Here is an 18,858-nt window from a genome sequence, read left to right as displayed (position 1 = left end):
ATGTAGCTTCTGACGGGCAGCTTAAGCTAGCAGTGATCACAATGCATTCAGCATTTACACCGTGCACGAGGTGTTTCAGTTTATCTATTACATGTTAATGCCAGGTGTAAATTGTGTCCTAAAGTCGCAGTTTGATGACGTATTGTATCATCCCCTCCCCTGCTGTCGATTTCCTAAAAGAGATTACACCCTCTGTAAACCCTATAACCATAACAACCCAGGTTCAATTCTGCGGACTTTCTAGAAACCTTTGTGCGTGTGATAACCTTTGTCTACAATAATGCATCTTTATTGTGTAAACTAATGAAGGCAAAATGCAAATAAACACATAAACTTAAACCTAAACTTCTCCTCGTCTTTACCTCTGTGAGCACGGGCTGCTGGTCTCCTCCCAGGAAGTGCGCCCCTTTGAGGACATCCGGGAGGAAACGGCCGCTCAGTGGCACCCAGCACAGCTTCCATGAGACAAAGAGGGAGACGCTGAAGAGAGCCAGACCACAGGTGGTCACCAGCAGGGACAACAGGCTCACCGATACATCTAGAGATGGAGGAGAGAGAGAGAGACATACACTCATTGAACAGTGAGCACAGGTTTGCCAGTGAAAGAGTCTGGCAGAGACAAACCTGTCTCCCCTGGGAGGACAGACTGTGTTTGTTCAGGATGCGAGATGAGAAAGAAAAAGAATAACATTTCCTCACTGTAGGCAAAAGTTAAAGAAAAAAAAAATTAATTACTCCCATGGATTATCCAACTATATCAACAATTAGAGAGGAACTCATTACCTTGATGATGAGGCGCTGAAACGCAACATAACAGCAGTAAAATTCTAAACAGCCTTCAAGAAGAAAGAATAATCACTGGAGACAAAGAGCGATTCGGCTTTTTAGGGACTCGTGTTTACAGGGAGTTTGTCAGAATCCTTTTTGTATGTTAATTGTTGTTTTCTTTTTCTGTGAAGGTATGTCACTTTCATTTTTCTTTTCATCTCAAGCTTTGCAAAGCATCTCAAAGACGGTGAACAAAAGGAGAAAAACAAAACAAGTCACCTCGAGCCTCAGATGTGATTGGGTGTCTTTACTTTGTGTCTACCAGCAGACTTTAGTTCAAACTCAAGTAAACTTCAATCCCTATCACAGTGACAAGGGGTGTAGGCTACATGTTAACTTGCATATGATCAAAACTTAAACAGACGTTATTGTTTTGGTTCACTGTCACCAATCTGATGGATGTCAGCGATTAACTGAATAGATGCCAAAGTGTCAAAGGGCAGACGGGGCTTTGCTCTTGTTGTGATTACAACTACTGGCAGAGTCCTGGGGTAAAAATGTAATCTGACTGTTGGTGCCAGACGGGCTAGTTTGAGTGTTTCCTGAAACTGCTGATCTCCTGGGATTTTCACACACGACAGACCAGAGTTTTTACTCAGAACGGTGTGAAAAACAGAAAAACATCCATTAAGCTGCGGTTCTGTGGATGGAAATACCTTGTTGATGAGAGAGGTCACAGGAGAATGAACAGGCAGAAAAAGGCTACGCGAACTCAGATAACCACTCCTTTATTACTGCGGTGAGCAGAAAGGCTTCTGAGACACAACACCTTAACCTGGGCTACGACAGCAGAGGACCACGTCAGGTTCCTCTCCTGTTCAGCCAAGAGCAGAAATGTGAGACTGCAGTGGACACAGGCTCACCGACACCGGACGTAGCCTGGTCAGATGGTAAGGTAATGGTGGTGTCATGGTGAGGGGGAATGTTTTCTTGGCACACTTTGGGCTCCTTAATCACAGTTGTTGCTGACCATGTGCATCCCTTTATGGCCTCAGTTTACCATCCTCTAATGGCTTCTTCCAGCATGACAATGCTAAAGCCAAAAGAAAACAATCTCAAACTGGTTTCATGAATGTGACAGTGAGTTCTGAAATCTGCAGAGATGATGTGATGCAGTCACGTCAACATGTTGGAGGAGGTGGAGCCAATGACACGAAGAGTTGAGGCTGGTTTGAGAGCTGAGGGAGGAACTATACCTAACGTTTTATGGTGTTAATAATGAAGTGCTTATATTTACACATTCTCTCCTTTACAGATGTTATGGGCTCGTCTTTCTCTCTCCTTATGTCTGGACCATGCGTACTGTGTATCCATGACTACACTCGAGGGATGATGTAGAGACATTTGAGACCAAAGGACAACAGTGTTGTTATCCATTAGCAGAGGAGAGAGTTTCTCCCTTTAACTGCCGGCTAATAGCGGGTTGTAGTCGGACAGATAGTGTCCGTCGATAGTGGATACGTCTTTCTCGTGAAACAGCCTTTCACAAACTCAACTAAAAGCCTGGCTCAGACTGTCTGCTGAGGTAAGATGCTCTCAGAGAGGAAGAGTTAGAGAGATGACTGTGCTCTCCGTATCCTTCTCCATCACTGCTTCTCCAGCTTTCTTTTTCTTGCTGGTTCCTTCTGAATCAGGCCCAAAACAGAGAAGGGATGTCTGAATTCTTTGAGTGTCACTGTGACTTTTCAATGGTTGGAACAGTGTTTTCCTAGGTGTTTATTAGTCTCTCCTGCTAACAGAGCTGAGAGAGTCTCTTAATGGGACAATGGAGAGCGCTTCGGCCTGTCTGAGAGGAGCTCATTTACGGATGCCATTAGAGTCCTTCAGTTCAAAAGAAAATTAATTTACAGTCTTTAACATGAAACTACAGGGTGAAGATTCAGAGTCCTGGTGTGACACTAAATTCATGAAAACTCTCTGAGTTGTGTCTTCTCAACAATTTGATTCATCACACACACACACACACACACACACTAAACTATGTGTATTTATTTTTTCTGAAAATGGGAAGATTTCTGGAAACCTAAGAAGTGAAAGTGAAATTTGTTTTAATTAAGAGACAAATCTGAGTGAGAAATTAAGATATTTCAGTCATAAACTAAGAGTATAAATGTGATGTGGAATATCGTAGTTATTGATGGTAAAAAGTTAAGTGTCGCGAGAGTACACATGGTGTCACCCGTGGTGATTGGCAGGGGGTGCGGAAGCGGGAGGTCCGAGGGGGGAAGACAGGAGAGACAACCGAGGAAAGAGAAGAGTGCCACCGAAACTAGACTGCACACGTTTCCTCGTTAAAACAGTTTATTGGGCGAGTGTTTGTGCAGGTGCGTGTTCAGGTACAAGTGAACTGCAAGTCAGAGAACCGCGCGCCGGACCGGAAAAGGCCGAGTTCGCCCGAGGACGGAGAGTTTCCGCTGCCGTTGGTGTTGACCGGTTCTTCTTCATGGGCGTCCGCCGAGGAGAGGATTGTGTCTGCCGCACCACACCCGAGCATCACCCAGGCCTGCAGCGGTTCTTTTATTTCTTCCACTTTATTATGTGTGTGTGTGTGTGTGTGTGTGTGTGTGTGTGTGTGTGTGTGTGTGTGTTTTAGAGCTATTTCACTACAGTTTTTCAATTATATTTATATCCAGCTAAGTAATTTACTTATTTATATAAATATAATTTTGGTTTAATTTTTGAAGAACTGTTTATTTAGGCTTCTGTGCATTTATTTTAAAGGGGTCTAATTTGTGATATTTATGGACTATATTTTTATATTTTTGGATTTTAATGTCAACTTTAAAGGTCAACTCTTTGTTGTGTTTCCAAACTTCAAGTTGTCTGGGGTCAGTCAACCAAACTACAATAAGTTTATAGGCACAAGCGGACAGTGCTGGACAGTTGTTTCGTACTATTAGTGCACTCAATACAGGTAAACCTCCGGGGTTAGCAACCTTAATGCAAAACGAACCCTAAACCACCCCATCAGCATCTGAGGCAACTGTAGAGCGGCGGCTTTCATATTCATGAGGAGTTTTCTCACAGAAACTCGTTGACCTCTAAAGCTCTGTGCACTTACAGCCTGTTTTGTGAGTGATTCATACTATTTTCAAAACTGTTGAATTTACATTCAGAGCTTAAAAACAGAAAATGACTTTAAACCAGACCAGACTTTATTACATTCTGCCACGTCTACATCTTAGAATAAATGACAGAATAACTAGAGACCAACTTTCGATGGGATCACAGCAGCTGCGTTGACGTTCCGACCCGACCGCACCTATCTACAGACTCAGCCTTCATTTAGATCGCAATACACACCTGTACAGTTTTGTGACTCTATATGTGGCAGAACCAGCTATAAGGTAGTTCCTGTAACAGTATGTGTCCCCAGGACCACATTGTACCATGATGACAGCCACACACAGAGGTGAACACAATACCAGCCCTGCTGTTGCAGCTGGTAAAGATGCAGCAAGCCCTGATAGGGGCCATCCAACAGTGAGCGCTGCATTTCATTCTTTGATGACCTCTATGAAAGCCAGGTGAGGGAGAGGATGAGGGGAGAGAGGCAGAATCCAGAATATTTTGTGTTCGTATGACAAAAAGCAGCGTTTCGCCGTTCGCTTCCAGTCAGAGAGTGACGCTTTTCATTTCACCTTACCCTCCATCCCTCATCCCACCAGAGCAGCTGTTTGTTTATGACCACCAGGCTCATGATCAGACGTCCCTCCTGGATGAAATGAATGCTGGGTGTGTGGACAGATCTGCAGAGGACCGCCAGGGATGGATCAGGCTTCAAAAAGATTATTTCCCAGGTGCATTTTGAATGTTAGATTAACTGTTGTGTTGAGCTCCATGTCAGTACAGAGAACTGAGTAGTTCAGAAAAATTTACCTCAGTATAGAAAATAAATTGGAACTGGAAAAAAAAAAACACACAAAAAACCCATTCAGAAAAGGTGAAAACACATTTTTAGAAATTTATTTAAAGGTCAAAATATTAAATATCTTTATACAAGTATTCAGACCATTCGTTGGCAGAAATGTGAATTCAATCCACTTGAATTTGATACATAAGTTTTATCGACACGTCAAAGTGTACAAGGAAGGGTCTGAATACTTTCAGAAGCTCACTATTTATACGTCCAGTGTAAAGATCTACACAGAGAATTATCAACTGAAAGTGTACAACATGCAGTTTAATGGCTAAAGATGATGGTGATTAGTGTTGAATGGTATCCATAGCAACAACTATCAATGGCTTATTCCAGCAAAGTAGATGGCTGTAAACACGGACGTAGTGCACTCAGGATGTATTGTAATTTAATTCATGTTTTCATTCATGATGACATCAGCTGTCAGCGGCAACTATCAGGGTGCGGCCGGCGTGACCGAACACGTCGGCCCGCAGACAGCAACAGTTCTGCTCTGTGATTCAGTGAGATCCAGTGAATGGATCTGGCCTCAGCTACTGCACGTTAGCAACAAGGACGACTTTAAAGAACGGGTGGCATATTTCAGACGGGGTATTATGAAAAATGTGTCATTAGGATCTTTTGGTTGGTTCTGTTTGAATATCAAAACACAAGGTTGATTTCAGTATCACGAGTGTTACTGAAGCTTTCATTCTTCGAGACTTCACCAGCTTTTAAATGTGATTAAACCTGCACCGTTTGAAGATGACGCAGCTCTTCCTACAGAACATGTTAGCACTCAACCAGCAGACATTGAGCAAACTTAACGTCCGTCCATCTGATGAATATAAATACAAACCATCACTGCTTCTTCTGAGGGAAATATTTGTCTCTTTAGCTGCTGAATGCCCCATTATGTTCACCAACAAATCGCCAACTTCCTCTGTGGTTTCTCTTTGGGTTTCTCACTACGAGCGACCAGATTCATAACACACACACGTCATTTGATCTGTCGTCGATGCTAAAATATTGATTGGTGCAGCTTCTGAATAATGTTATTAGAGATGGATGAGGAGAGAAGAAAACTCAATGACTTTTGGGAAAAGAAACGCTTCAGATAAAGTCACCATTAATCAGAGGAGCGAAAAGGAATCTAAACATCAGAACTCAACAGATCAAGAATATTATGAGAAAATGTAAAACTTTCACACGCACAGTCTGCAAACTGGATTTAGTATTGAAATTTTAAATATACCCTTCTTAAAGCTAATTGTAATTCTAATGGTCTGAGAGCGGGCTAGACGTCTGCGCCTCGTCCTTGCCTCTAAAGTTTTCTGACTTTGGCCAATCACAGGTCTTTTCTGAGAGAGAAAAGCATTCCTATTGGCTGTTATACAAATGCAGAGGCATGTCGCTTCAGATGGACATGTGTCAATATCGGTGAAGCGTTTCAGTGATGGAGAGAACTCGCTGTACTTCCTGACCGCTAAATTCATTGTCCTGTAATATCTCAGTGTGTTGTAGAGGTTGTTTGTTTAGGTAGATTCACCAAAAAAGCAGGTGATGAGTGACTGTGTTGCTAATGGTTTAGCCCTCTGCTAACTGTAGCCAAAGGCTTATGGCGTGTGTGTGTGAAGCGTGTGCGTGTGTGAAGCGTGTGCGTGTGTGAAGCGTGTGCCTGTGAGAGCAGCTTTAAGTTCCTTTAAGTCTTATTTTCAATAACGAAACGATTTGCATGTAACATCTGTTTTGAATTAAATTTGATGTATTATAGCACAATAAAAACCAAAGGAGTGTGATGCGTGCTGCGCAGTATGTTCATTAGAATTAGAGCACAGTCAGCGCTATCCTCGGTGAAATGAGGCAGGTTCTCCTGTGTGCGGCTCTGAACTGGGCACCAGCTGGGAGGAACTGAAAGCGGTGGAGAGATGATATACTGTGTGTGTGTGTGTGTGTGTGTGTGTGTGTCCCGGCACAGAACGGGGCTTGTGTTCTCAGCTGGCACAGATAGAGAGTATGCAGCTTGTGCAGCTCTAAGCTTTGATGTGCCAAATAGTTCATGCATTTGTTTCATGAAAAATAGAAAATATTTCACGCCCAGAATTAAGCTTTTCTGTATCTAAATGAAATTACAGCTCAGGATATTAGTAATTTCTCTTTACATTAACCCTGTTCGCATCCAAAGCAAAGCATTTTCCCTTGAACCACCTTCCTTTTTTTTTTTTAAATATCGGAGTCAAAAACTAAATGTTGAAAACACTGTTGCTCCTTCTTTGATAAGTTTCGCTTTTAAAATGAGCAAAACAGCCCAGACGAGCCTGTGGCTTCATTCAATTACCTTTTGTTAGAGCCTTTTCTAAAGCCACAGGGTGTCTCCGCTTTTCATGTCCTCTTGCAGGGTGCAATCAAGGCACCAAGGCCTAAATCCCCGTACAGCTGGTGGCAGTTAATTGGATTCAGGAGCTCCAATAATCAGTGAGCTCACTCCTCTCTAAAGGAAGTCGACAATTATAATTAAAAAAGGTTAGACAGGTTTTGATTAGTGTAATTGTCGGTGGTGGGGTTGCTTGAGTTTGTGTGAATATGGATGACAGAATAAAGTATAAAGTGTCCAACACTGAGGTGTTAGTGGTGACTTACATCAAAGCCTAAGTGGTCAGTAAAGCTGTAAAAGCTCTTACTCGCTTCTCATTTGACTCTTTTGGTACAAAAACACACACACACACAGACACACACACACACACACACACACACACATGTCCACATTAATTAACCATCATTTCAAAAGCATTAACATTAACCAAATACGTCCTCATGTTCTAATTTAAGGGTGTGACTGTTGTTCTTACAATGTTTAAACAATGGAATAGTCATTAAATTGTCCATTAGCTTAAAAGGGTCAGTTTTCCACAAAACATTATTGTCATGGTTAATGTACGACCAATAATCAGACCGGTTCCAAATCAGCTCAATACCATTTCACTCTAATTGAAAAAATGATGAAATTAAAACATCGGAATTCCTGCACATTTATGGGTTATTAGATTTAATGATTGTATGTCACACTGACGGCTGAGTTATTGTGAACGTACCGTGATTATTGTACACCTGGCGTCGCTGGTGGGGACACGGTTTATCGATCTGCCATTGATGATAGGTTCAGGTGTGAGAAGAACACCGCAGAGCATCTTGTTTCAATCACCAATAACACACACACACACACACACACACACACACAGACACACACACACACACACACTATCAACCAGCTGTTGTGTAGAAAATACAAAATAAAAGCAGCTGAGCTCTTGAAGCCACAGGGAATGTGTCGCCAGCAGGAAGCACATCAGTGGAAGAGTTCAGAGTCCAACAATGCCAATGGATTTCCCTGATAGAAGGCCGAGGCCGAGGGACTCTCCTGCCTCTGAAGTGAATCAAGCTTAAAACCCCAAAGCGAACAAACACACAGATGGCTGCTTTTATTGATTCGCACTAAATCTCCTTTTGATGAGGCCTTGTGTAAATCAACAACATGCTCTAAGCTGCCTGATTATCCAGCTACACCGCAGAAAGGCTTATTGCTATTGGACCTCACAAAAGGTCGCAACTGAAACAGCAAAAGAGCCAACTCCACTAACTATGAAATTTAAATGTTCCTGCCAGTTGCACATGTTTAATTCATCATGTGTGTTATTGTGACAGGCACTCTCTCTCTCACACATGCTGACGCACCATCACGTTTGTCTCCTGTCAGGGACTGGGAGACTTCTCAAGCACGAAGAGAAGAAGAACTTAGTCATTAACCTTTGAGAGAGAGAGAGAGAGAGTTTGCAATCTTTGTGTGTTCGGGGGTGTAACTGTTCTAACTCAGAACACAGACATCGTACAAATAGAGCAGGAATCAGTGTAAAAATCTGTAAATTAGTTTAAACATTCTTCTCACAGCTTCAGATCATGCTTAATAATCATTTTAACAGTATCACGAATAATCCATTGATTCATATTCTGTTCAGATTTGGTTAGAGTGATCACATGAACTGCTAGCAGCTGATTCAGTGGGTTATTTTATCATTTTACACCAATACACTCTTTGACTATGATAAAGGCTAATATCTCTGAAACAGTGACTTTCTCTTTTATCTCCTCTACCAAGGAGCTTATGTTTTCACCTGTGTCCATCTGTTTGTTTGTTTAAGCAAGATCACGCAAAAAGTACGGAGCTGATTTGCACCAAACTTGGTGGAGGGAAGGAATGTGGGCTACAGAAAAGACCTTGGATTTTTGTGCAGATTTGGATGAATTTCTGTTTTTTAAAAACATTTTTTATCACTTTCCTTAACATCGCTGTTTCTCAGGAAATAATGTTTGGATTTTAATGTAGAAAAAATCATATTTATTATGTTTGTTTAATTTGTGCAGAGCCAGATAATGGAAGAAAATGCTGAATCTGTATTACACACTGAGTTGCACTTATTATTGACAGTAAGTAGCAGTGCACATCCCACCAGCTGCATTTGGGAACAGTTACATCAGTATTTCATTCAAGATGCAACTAATAAAATTACACAATAACAACAGCAATGAGGCAATCCATTCAGCTACATCTTCCAGAAGGATTAAAATAACAGTATATGGTACAGAGATGTGCGCAGACATTTAGGAGGCTAAACTGAAAAAAGGGTGGGAGCCGCCGCTGCCTCTCTCGTTACTGTTGATGTAGTGGCAGGAACTGACTTTGCTGATCCCAAAAACCATGGTAGGGCCACACCTCTAGCGGGCTAATACAAAGCTTGGAGCCACACGGTAGACGTGTCTGTAACGTATTCGAAGGCAGTTTGTAGGCACGATATCTTTCCGCTGACAGGAAGGGAATACATGTCAGCACACTAATTACTGAATTATTGTGTCCCGTGTTTTCGTACTCCCTTCTGGTCTCCCTCCCTGTCTGTCAAAACTCTGTCTCATTTATTTTGTATGAAGCCCCAATTATCATCAGCAGCGAAAATGTAATTCCCTGGAACACATGCCCGGCTCTGCAGTTTGCAGTTAAAGGAAATGTTTGTTGAACTCGAATCAAACACCCACAAACCCTTACAACAGGCACAAATTATTTTATTTGAATTACTGCAACTACCAAGCAAGTGAGCAGTCTGGACTTTAGACTTTAATTTCTCATCTCAGAACAGAGTCCCTGTTGCACTTCTTTCAGAATTTCTCCTGAAAGCAAAACCCCAGGATGTTTGCACGTGTTTAATGAATAACAAGAACCAATATCAGATTAAATGATGGACACGCTTTTGTAAAGCGAGGAGGTAAACATTCGACCCACTGAAGCCGGGAGCAGAACTAAATGCAATCGCTGAAATCACTGCAGAACTACTGGTTGCCAGTGGGGAAAGGTTGAAACAGGCATAATACAATCCTACAGACGTGTGTGTGTGTGTGTGTGTGTGTGTGTGTGTGTGTGTGTGTGTGTGTGTGTGAGTAGAGCAGCAGAGCTCTACAGGCTGTGTTACAAACAGCATTCAAAGACTGCTTACATCTGCCAGGCTCCCACTCTGAGACATGGACGTCAGAGTAAGCTCAGAAATGATTCCAAGGTGCTTCTCTCTGTCAGCGCTACCAGAGGCTCATCAAGAGACATAAGACATCTTCACTTATCAGCGGAAGAGACAAGCAGCCAATCTACACAACAATGTTGATCATCGTGTTGGGCTCGAAGCCAAACTGCTGCTCACACTCCAAACGGCTCCGTGAAAGAAGAACTACAGAGGAAAACGGTTGTGAGAAATCAAAAACTGGAAAGATGCCGTCACGCTCATTTCTGGGCTGCATTGGACGATGAGGTCATAAAGCGAACAAGATGTCCAGAAAGCAGCTGATCTAAAGGATGACCTTTAAAAACTCCAGAAAGACCCGTGAACCGTCTCTCCAGAGGTGTTCAACACACAAACGGGTCCCAGTCTATAATGGAAGGCAGGAAGTCTATAAAGATAGTCCTTTATTAATCCCACAGTGGGTACGTTTGCAGTGTTACAGCAGAAAAGTGGACGGTACAAAGAAAAGAAAACGCAGCAAGATTTCAATATCAAATACTTAAAAAAGATAAATAATAGATAATTATATATTATGTACAATTAGATTAAATATAACAGATAGCAGCAGATAAGGGATATTACACAGATGGTGCGTGTTAATTATTGCACACGATGAGTTGTCAAATACATATCTAAGTCCAAGAACAACCAGGGGACTCCAAAAATTTTAACCATAACACAAATAGAGGCCATGTACTAATAAGTAATTAATAATTTCACTTAAAACATAGAAATTTCATCTTTGCAGTGTTTTTTAAAGTGCAGGACAAATGAAAGACAAGATGAATTAGTTTATCAGAGAATGCTGCAAACTTTCCCACATTATTTAATTTTTCATTAACATAAATGTGTCTGTACGTTCAGTCGAGCCTGATGTGTGTTTGTGTGTGTGTGTTTGTGTGTGTGCGTGTGTGTGTGTGTGTGTGTGTGTGTGTGTGTAGGCCAGAAGGGTAAGGTCAGTGGCCAACTGCATTCAGTGTGACAACAGAAGAGAGAGCTATGAATATCTGTGACATATGAAGCTCACACCTGTACACAAGCAGCGAAATACTGGGTTGTATAAACACAGACTCCCATAGAGAGCGTCTCTGCGCTTCCCTTTTGTTATTAACTGTATATGTCATGATAATAACCGCTGCGTACCACACTACGACTTCAGGCCGTCAGTCGAACCTGCCAGTCTGATCTATTTTATTGTTAGTTTTATTCTTGTTTCCTCAGCGCAGCATCATGTCTGTGGTTGCGAGCTTTAGAGGTGATGGGTGGATACTGAGATCCCTGTGCCTCTGAAGGAGGTTCATTATAGGTCCATCACAGACGCCAACCCGAGACAATCGCTATAATGCCAGTTTATTCCTGTTTATTGTCCAGCACACCTACACAGGAATTAACCTGCAACTAAACTGCAGTAATTGTGTAAACGTCACACCTGAATGGCTGATTCATCTGGACAGCAACTCTCCCACACATAAGCTTTGTATCTTCATTTATGACTGTAAATAACTGACATGATCTCTTTACAACGACATAGGACACTGCTGGAATGTGAAATGTCCACTTTTCATTATGTTTGGCCACGCAAGCTGCACGGCTCCAGACATGGCAACTGTGGGTCGTTCAGTTGGTCAGTCTGTGGTCAAAACTCAAATATCTCTTACGTGGTAAGCATTGTACCTGCTAAACATTAGCATGTTAGCTTTGTCATTGTGAGCATGTCAGTATGCTGATGTTAGCGTTAATCTGTAGTACCTCTAAAGTACCACAGCAGCTAGCATGGCTGTAGACTTTAAGTTGTTTTAAGGATTATGTGTTTCTAACCTTTCAACCCGCATCAGATACATGACGCATGGTGGCCAAACTACAACAATGGCCTCTTATTTAAATCACCATTTAAAAAGACAGACGACGCATTGGGGCTGAGCAATATGACTTCAAATCAATATAACGATGTAAAGCACAATTATTAAGAGAAGATTAAGCAGAGGAAGACCATGATTATGACCAATTTATTGTTTTGTGCAGCGTCCAATGCTCGCTACTGGCAGAGAGTGAGCACCAGATCATAGAGCCAGCTTATTAAACTCTTCAAAGTACAGTCGTCCCTCCTCTGAGGAGCCCGGCGCTGAGAACAGTTCAATAAGCTGCAACAGCCAAGTCAGCAGTGGGTCAATAAGAGACAGTAGCTGGGGTGAAAGGGCATTGCAGCGTGGGTTTAAGGGGAGGAACGGAGATGATGTCCTGGAAATGACTTTTACAGAAGGTGCGTAGATAACACATGGAGAAATCTACTTTTTCAAGAGAAAGTTGTGGAACGGCGAAGAGAAGAGAGGAGACATTAACTTTATTGGGCTCATTGAAAAATACCACCAGAGGCTCCACGATTTCTAAACCAAATATCCAATAACGTTACGTTGCCTGGCAACAATTCTCTCAAAATGCAATCAAGGGTGTAATGGAACCTAATCTATTTCCCCCCACCATTTAATCAATCCCTCATCTTAGAGACCAAGATATGAAAGTGCTTTGTGAATTTCAACTTTCAGATGGAACATTGTTCCCATGACTGTGACTTGTCTCCGTCTCTTCTGGTAAAAATATGAAACCATCATGTTCCATTCAGAGGCGGCCATTGTTGTCTGGCACAAAAAAAAAAAAAAAAAAACATGTAGTAATAATGTAATAGGTCTCTGCATGTTTCCAACTGCAAGTTTGAGCTGGAGAAGCCGAAGCAGACGGGGAAGGAAATTTAGTTTTATTCTCTTACTGGGATAAAACTGTGTGACTAGTTTTCCTCGTTACAGTATAATGTGTTTGTTTGTTCACGGTGTGAAGATTTATGCCTCACTAAATCTAAATGGGTTACACCAAACCACACTAGCTCTCACTTAGAGATTAATTGGTACTAAATAGTTAGACTCAGTAACTTCAGGGTGGAACTGTTGTGCAGCTGAGTTCACTGACAACTCTCACATTAGCTGGTAGAGGGATGTGCTACGTTGATATACGAGGATATGGTTGACATACCTGAACTAACACTTGATGAACATTTTGTTTAAAAATGATGTGATGACAGATTTTAAATGATATCTCAAAAACAAAAACCCCGGTAAGTTAGTTTAATCACAGTCTCTGCTCTCGAACGCCCTGAACTGTATGAATACTACAAACTTCCTCCGTGTAAGCAAACACTATGTAAATAAGACAAAGCCTGTATTTACAAAGGATTTGCAAACAAGTTAAATATACCTCTAGCCTGCTTTATAATTAGTTGAAAGCTTTTAAATAAACAGAACTGGTGTTTCCTAGCAACCAATTTACATATTACTAAAGTATTTACTAACCCAGACATGCGCTATGTGTTAATAGTACAACCCAGTTCAAGGGGTAAGTTACTTCTACTTATATAGTTTAAAAGAGCAACAGAGAAGCAGCGATTGTAGGAGACGTGGCTTCGCGGCCGCTGGTAGTTAGAGCTAACAGCCACGAGCAGCTACTGTCAGACAGGAAGCCTGGTGGAGCATTGACAGTCACCAGAAGGACATTGATGAAGATTCATATTGAATAGGAAATTTTCCACTACACTAACTGGCATTTATCAGGCTTGGAAGCACCGAACGGCCTTTTAAAGTTGGCGCAGCAGCTGCTGCCGTAGTCCGTAAGGTCTCCCTGTGAAACGGACCTCAGAGTGTGGCCTGTGTCGTCATGGTAAAAATAAAATGGTGGAGCCTAATCAGCCTAATCAAGGTGAAGGGAAAGTATCCAAATGGACAAAAATCTTGTTTTTGAGTAATAAAAAAACACAAAGAAAAATTCTCAAAACTGGCAGCAACATGGTGGAACTTTAAGAGTTGTCCTCTCGTCTATTCCCAGTTCGTTTTCACCGAGAGCCCCTCCTCGTGTTTTGCGGTAAAAATGGAGGTTACAACATAATTGTCTTTGCATGTGATGACATTGTCTGAAGCTGCACTGTGCGTTGAAGCCCTGAGATTATCAGATGACTTTGAATTAGTCAGTAGAGTGATTCCCAGTCCTCGCAGATTTGTGGCCAAATGTTTTGGGACAAACAGTTGCACTTAAATATAGCAGCTTGTTTTTGTCCAAATGTGAACAGTTTTTGACCTCGATCTATGACGTGCACATTTATGGAAATATAGATATCGGACTGCAAAATAAATTACATAAAAGACTGCCGGGTACGAAGGGGCAGTTTGGAGGTTAAGATTTAGGATTGTGCACCAGCAGCCGGTGGCATCATGGAGGTCCAGTCAGGAGCAGGCTGTATATTCAGGAGTACGTTGTTGTTGTTGTAGTAAGTAGTACGTTTTTCACAGAGGTACCATAACAGGCAGATAATGGGCCCTCGGGAGCACATGGGTGATTTGATCCAAATCTACTGATAGTTTGAGGTACAAATTTAGGAACAAAGGTACAAAGTTCAGTCTGAAGTAAGAGTACACTTACTGAGCACACACAATCATTTAGCTGCAAACGGTTATCGATCATAGTTGCTTTTATGGATTTTGCTGTTTTTGAGTAAGTGCTTCACCAGGAAGTAAAATTCTCTATATTACACTTGAGCTGACAGCTGAATTTTGGAGCCTTCAGTCACCAGGGAGTTACAGTGCAAAAAGCTCAGCTTCATACGCAAACGCACACGACACAAGCAACACAGCCGTGAACCTTTGGCTACAGTTAGCAGAAGGCTAAACTATTAGCAACATTCAACATAGCCACTCATCAGCTGCTTTCATGGTGAATCCACCTTTATAGCGCGATGGAAAGATTGCTACTGCATGTTTAATTCAGGATGGATTGGTACTAATTTGTACATCAAATGACTAAAAACTATTTTGTACATTTACAGCGGATCAAACCGTTCACAAAGCGGTTTCACATGGGCTCATTATCTGCCTCTTATTGTACTTATAAGTTGAAGAAGAATTGAGTGTGAAACCACTTGTTTGGGTGTCGCCGCTGGTTCTCGCCTCTTAGAAACACTTAGGAAATTGTGAAATGGACAAAACTTCAGAGTACCAGAGAGCAGTTCCCCCACTCCAGTCGCTCCCACTCAGCTCGGAGGAATAGTTGTTTGTTGTGGATCAAACCGTGTGTGTGTGCATTTAGAGCAGTCTAATACAAGAGGAAATGGGTCACAGCTCCTCAGGGGAACCAATCTGGTAGCCTGAACTTCCTCTTCATCATACATGTTTAATGATGAATTGTAACGTGTTTAAAGGCAACGAAGAAACAACAATATACATGTAAACAACCCCCCCCACACACACACACACACACACACGAAGAGGAAATAAATCCCCAAACATGCATATATGTATACTGTCGTTCCTGTGTGCGTTGCAAATATAATCAAACAACCTAAATGCTATGCATGATATGTATGTGCACACATACATATCATCCTCTAACATCACCAAACGCACATGCACCCACACTGGCACTGAAGATTTCATTACAGTCGATGAGATGCCCGGTTTTGTGAAATCATAAATCATCAATCATCAATATTCTGGTATTTAAGGGCCATTGCAAAGTGGTCTCCGTCCCTATAGAATTCCTACCACCTAGGATTTGTTTTGCAGTGAAATTTCTCTTCTGTCCTAAAACACATTACAGTGTAGACGGAGCCTTTTCAAAGAGTTTCAGAGAGAGTCAGAATTGTTTTTTGACCCGTTCCTTTCCAGCAAACTCAGAAAATTGTCTCTGCTGCCAACACTGAAGAAATTCCAGCCAACTGGGGAGTTTAAAATAACTGGTTTAGAGATCACTGATCTCCTTTTATTTTTGCTGGAGCAGTCAGGGAGCAGAGTAAAGGGGAATGATCGGGTGGGGCTCTCTCTCTCTCTCTCTCTCCTTCTCTCTCTCTCCCTCTCTATCTCCTTCTCTCTCTCTCTCTCTCTCTCTCTAAAAGAGAAACCAAACCAGCACATTCAAGCAGTGTTGGATGCTGTACTGGACTTGCCGATACACACGAACTGTATAGATGTGTAATACTTTGTGGGTTCTGTCTGTAGTAATGGAGCCAAGCAACAAGTGAATCACGGTGTGTGTTCGTGCACTTTTTACTTGCAAAAAACCCGGCTTGTCTTTTGTTGTTAGACTGGCCATTAAGTGACAAAGCAAATCATCTGTCAGTGTCTCCACACACACTTTAATGTAAAGGAATCATCATTTAAATCTGACAATTAGTGGCACAGTTTTCAAAGCAAGTGGAAAGATTGCATTGCAAGGACAGAATAGAATCAAAATTAGTTGTTTATCAGTTAAATTCCACTTTTTTTTTGTTAAATTCCTGTTTGGAAAAGTTTAAAAGTGGAGATGCCTCATAGCTGATGAATAAAAATGCTAAATGGGGATTAAAGTCTGCTCAATCTTCCTCCCAAGATAAATTCGTCTTACTCAGCCTCACACTCACTCAAAACTCAGCCTTAAACTCTCAGACAGAGGACTGTGGAGCCTGACCTGAGTCGGTGTAGCGCGGTCTGGCCAGGTCCCTGAAGTAGTAGATGAAATCCAGGCAGTTGTCGTCCTGCACCTCTCCCCTGGAGCACAGGTCCGACAGCAGTTCCAGCGCCTTTCGACAAATCTCATCCTCTCTTTCTGCAGGCATTGCCCTCCAGCATCCTTCTGACTGGTCGGCCACTCCGGCTGATCCTCCACCACCTCTCACGCACACTCACACACACAGTCACTCTCTCTCACACACACACACACACACACACACACACACACACACACACACACACACACAGCCTCCACCAGCGCAAAGGCGCACGAGAAGCACCGCGGCTGCTACACCCCTGGAAAGGTCCGGCGCGCGCGATGCATCCGCGAAATCCACTGAAATCCGAGTTAGTCAGAGTTTGGACGGTTGTTTAGAAGAGGAAGGTTTCAGCTGACAGGGAGAACTTTTATAAAAAACCTCTGTGTTTGCATGGTTGTGTTGTTCAGCAGTGAAATAACGGCTCCAAAGCAGCGCGCAGCTCTCGCTCTCCTCCTCTTCTTTTTTCCTTCCTCTCTTTCCTCCTCTTCTTTCCTTTCTTTTCTTTCTTTGCTCTCTGCTTCTCTCTCTCTCTCTCTTTGCTCTGCTGAATCACTTCTGAGCCTCCAGGTTTCAGCAGCGCCAGTCAACAAGGTCCGTGAATGAATGCTCGGCTTTCACTGCGCTCAGTTTCCTTTTTTTCTCAATGCACCGGGATACAGAGAGACAGACAGGAAGTTCTGCCTCCATCACCCCCCACCCCCCCAACACCCCTCACCCCCACCAGCAGCATCACCACCACCTGCTATCCAAAGAGCAGCCTCACAGAAGTCCTCTGAGGAAAAGCCAGTGAAGATTTCTTTGCTTCACCCATTTATCAAAAGACTATGAAAATGTCATGAAATCCCTCAACTGCCCCCCCCCCCCCCCACACACACACACACACACACACACACACACACCCACCTACCCATCTTCTCTTTTGTCTAATGAGTAATGTGAAAGATCTGATTCCTCTCACCAGGTGAACTCATGAGTAATGAAGTAATATCCTCTGTGCTGCCGGGTATCAGATGTTTAAACAGTGTAAGGGGCCCAAACACCTGAGAGGGGCCCACATACACGAGCCTGACCTTTACTGATGGAAGTAATGAAGGGCGAGCACAACAGATAAATGTCACATTAAAGCCCTGCTGAAGGAGCTAATAACGGCCTCCCTATACCTCAGTCTCTCTCTCTTTGTCTGTGTCTGTGAAGTATTAGGAGAGGACCTTTAAGCCCCATCAACAAATAGCTCCAAGCAACATAAAAATAACTCTCCCTATGAAGCTTTTAATATCCTTGGCAGCTGCATATAGAAGAGGCTGATTACTAAACTGACCCCAGAGACAATATGGAGAGAGTAAGGTCCTCAGACGTGAGGTGTGTTACCTTTTAGCAGCTTTGTTTTCCTCTAAAAACATTTACTTATTGCTGCACAATCAATATTTATGTATGAACAATTGATGGAATAACTACACAGAGCAGAAACACCAGAAATTCAAGTAATTCAAAGTCAAAACATCTCCAACCAAGAAATAGTCTGGTAAAGCAGCTGTATGCCTTTAAACTGACCGACGTGAGAGTTGGATCGATCTTGTAGCTCTCCGCCAGGAAGCAAATAAGCGTCTTTTGTTGAACCGTCCTTTGATGCTAAAGTTGTTCCATGTCTGCTGGATATGCAAATATAAGTATCAGTTCAACAGCTAACCAAGGGCCTTAAACCCTCAAGTTTTAGTGGAAAAAAAAGTTATGTGGTCGCAACAGTAAGGGCGGGAACAGCTGGTGACGCACAGCGAGAGTTCTCCGTGGACACGGACCGTCTCACTTCGGTTCAGCCTTCACGGTCTACGACGGCCACGAAGGGCCACTCCTTCGTAGGCCGCGTCCTCTGGAGGATTCGGCCCCTGAATTGGGACGCAGATTAAAACTGATTGAAGTTTACGTATCGGCATCAGGACGCGCTCCCTCCGACGCTCGGTCGCTGCTGTCAGATC

At 42.6% G+C, this 18,858-nt stretch overlaps 1 protein-coding gene across 1 annotated transcript in view; it reads right to left on the bottom strand.

Annotated features, from left to right (window-relative positions):
- Positions 1-17,549, bottom strand: part of syt9b (synaptotagmin IXb) — a 37,087-nt gene extending 19,538 nt beyond the window's left edge. The window contains exons 1-2 of the mRNA XM_056388191.1: positions 16,804-17,549; positions 363-538 (exon numbers count right to left, since the gene is read on the bottom strand). Coding sequence (XP_056244166.1) covers positions 363-538; positions 16,804-16,951 — 324 coding nt within the window. The 5' untranslated portion in view covers positions 16,952-17,549. The remainder of the gene's footprint in view (positions 1-362; positions 539-16,803) is intronic.
- Positions 17,550-18,858: the final 1,309 nt, after the last annotated feature.

The sequence above is a fragment of the Seriola aureovittata genome, chromosome 10, assembly GCF_021018895.1.
Source record: "Seriola aureovittata isolate HTS-2021-v1 ecotype China chromosome 10, ASM2101889v1, whole genome shotgun sequence".
Taxonomy (NCBI): domain Eukaryota; kingdom Metazoa; phylum Chordata; class Actinopteri; order Carangiformes; family Carangidae; genus Seriola; species Seriola aureovittata.
This window is presented reverse-complemented; position numbering and strand designations above follow the sequence as displayed.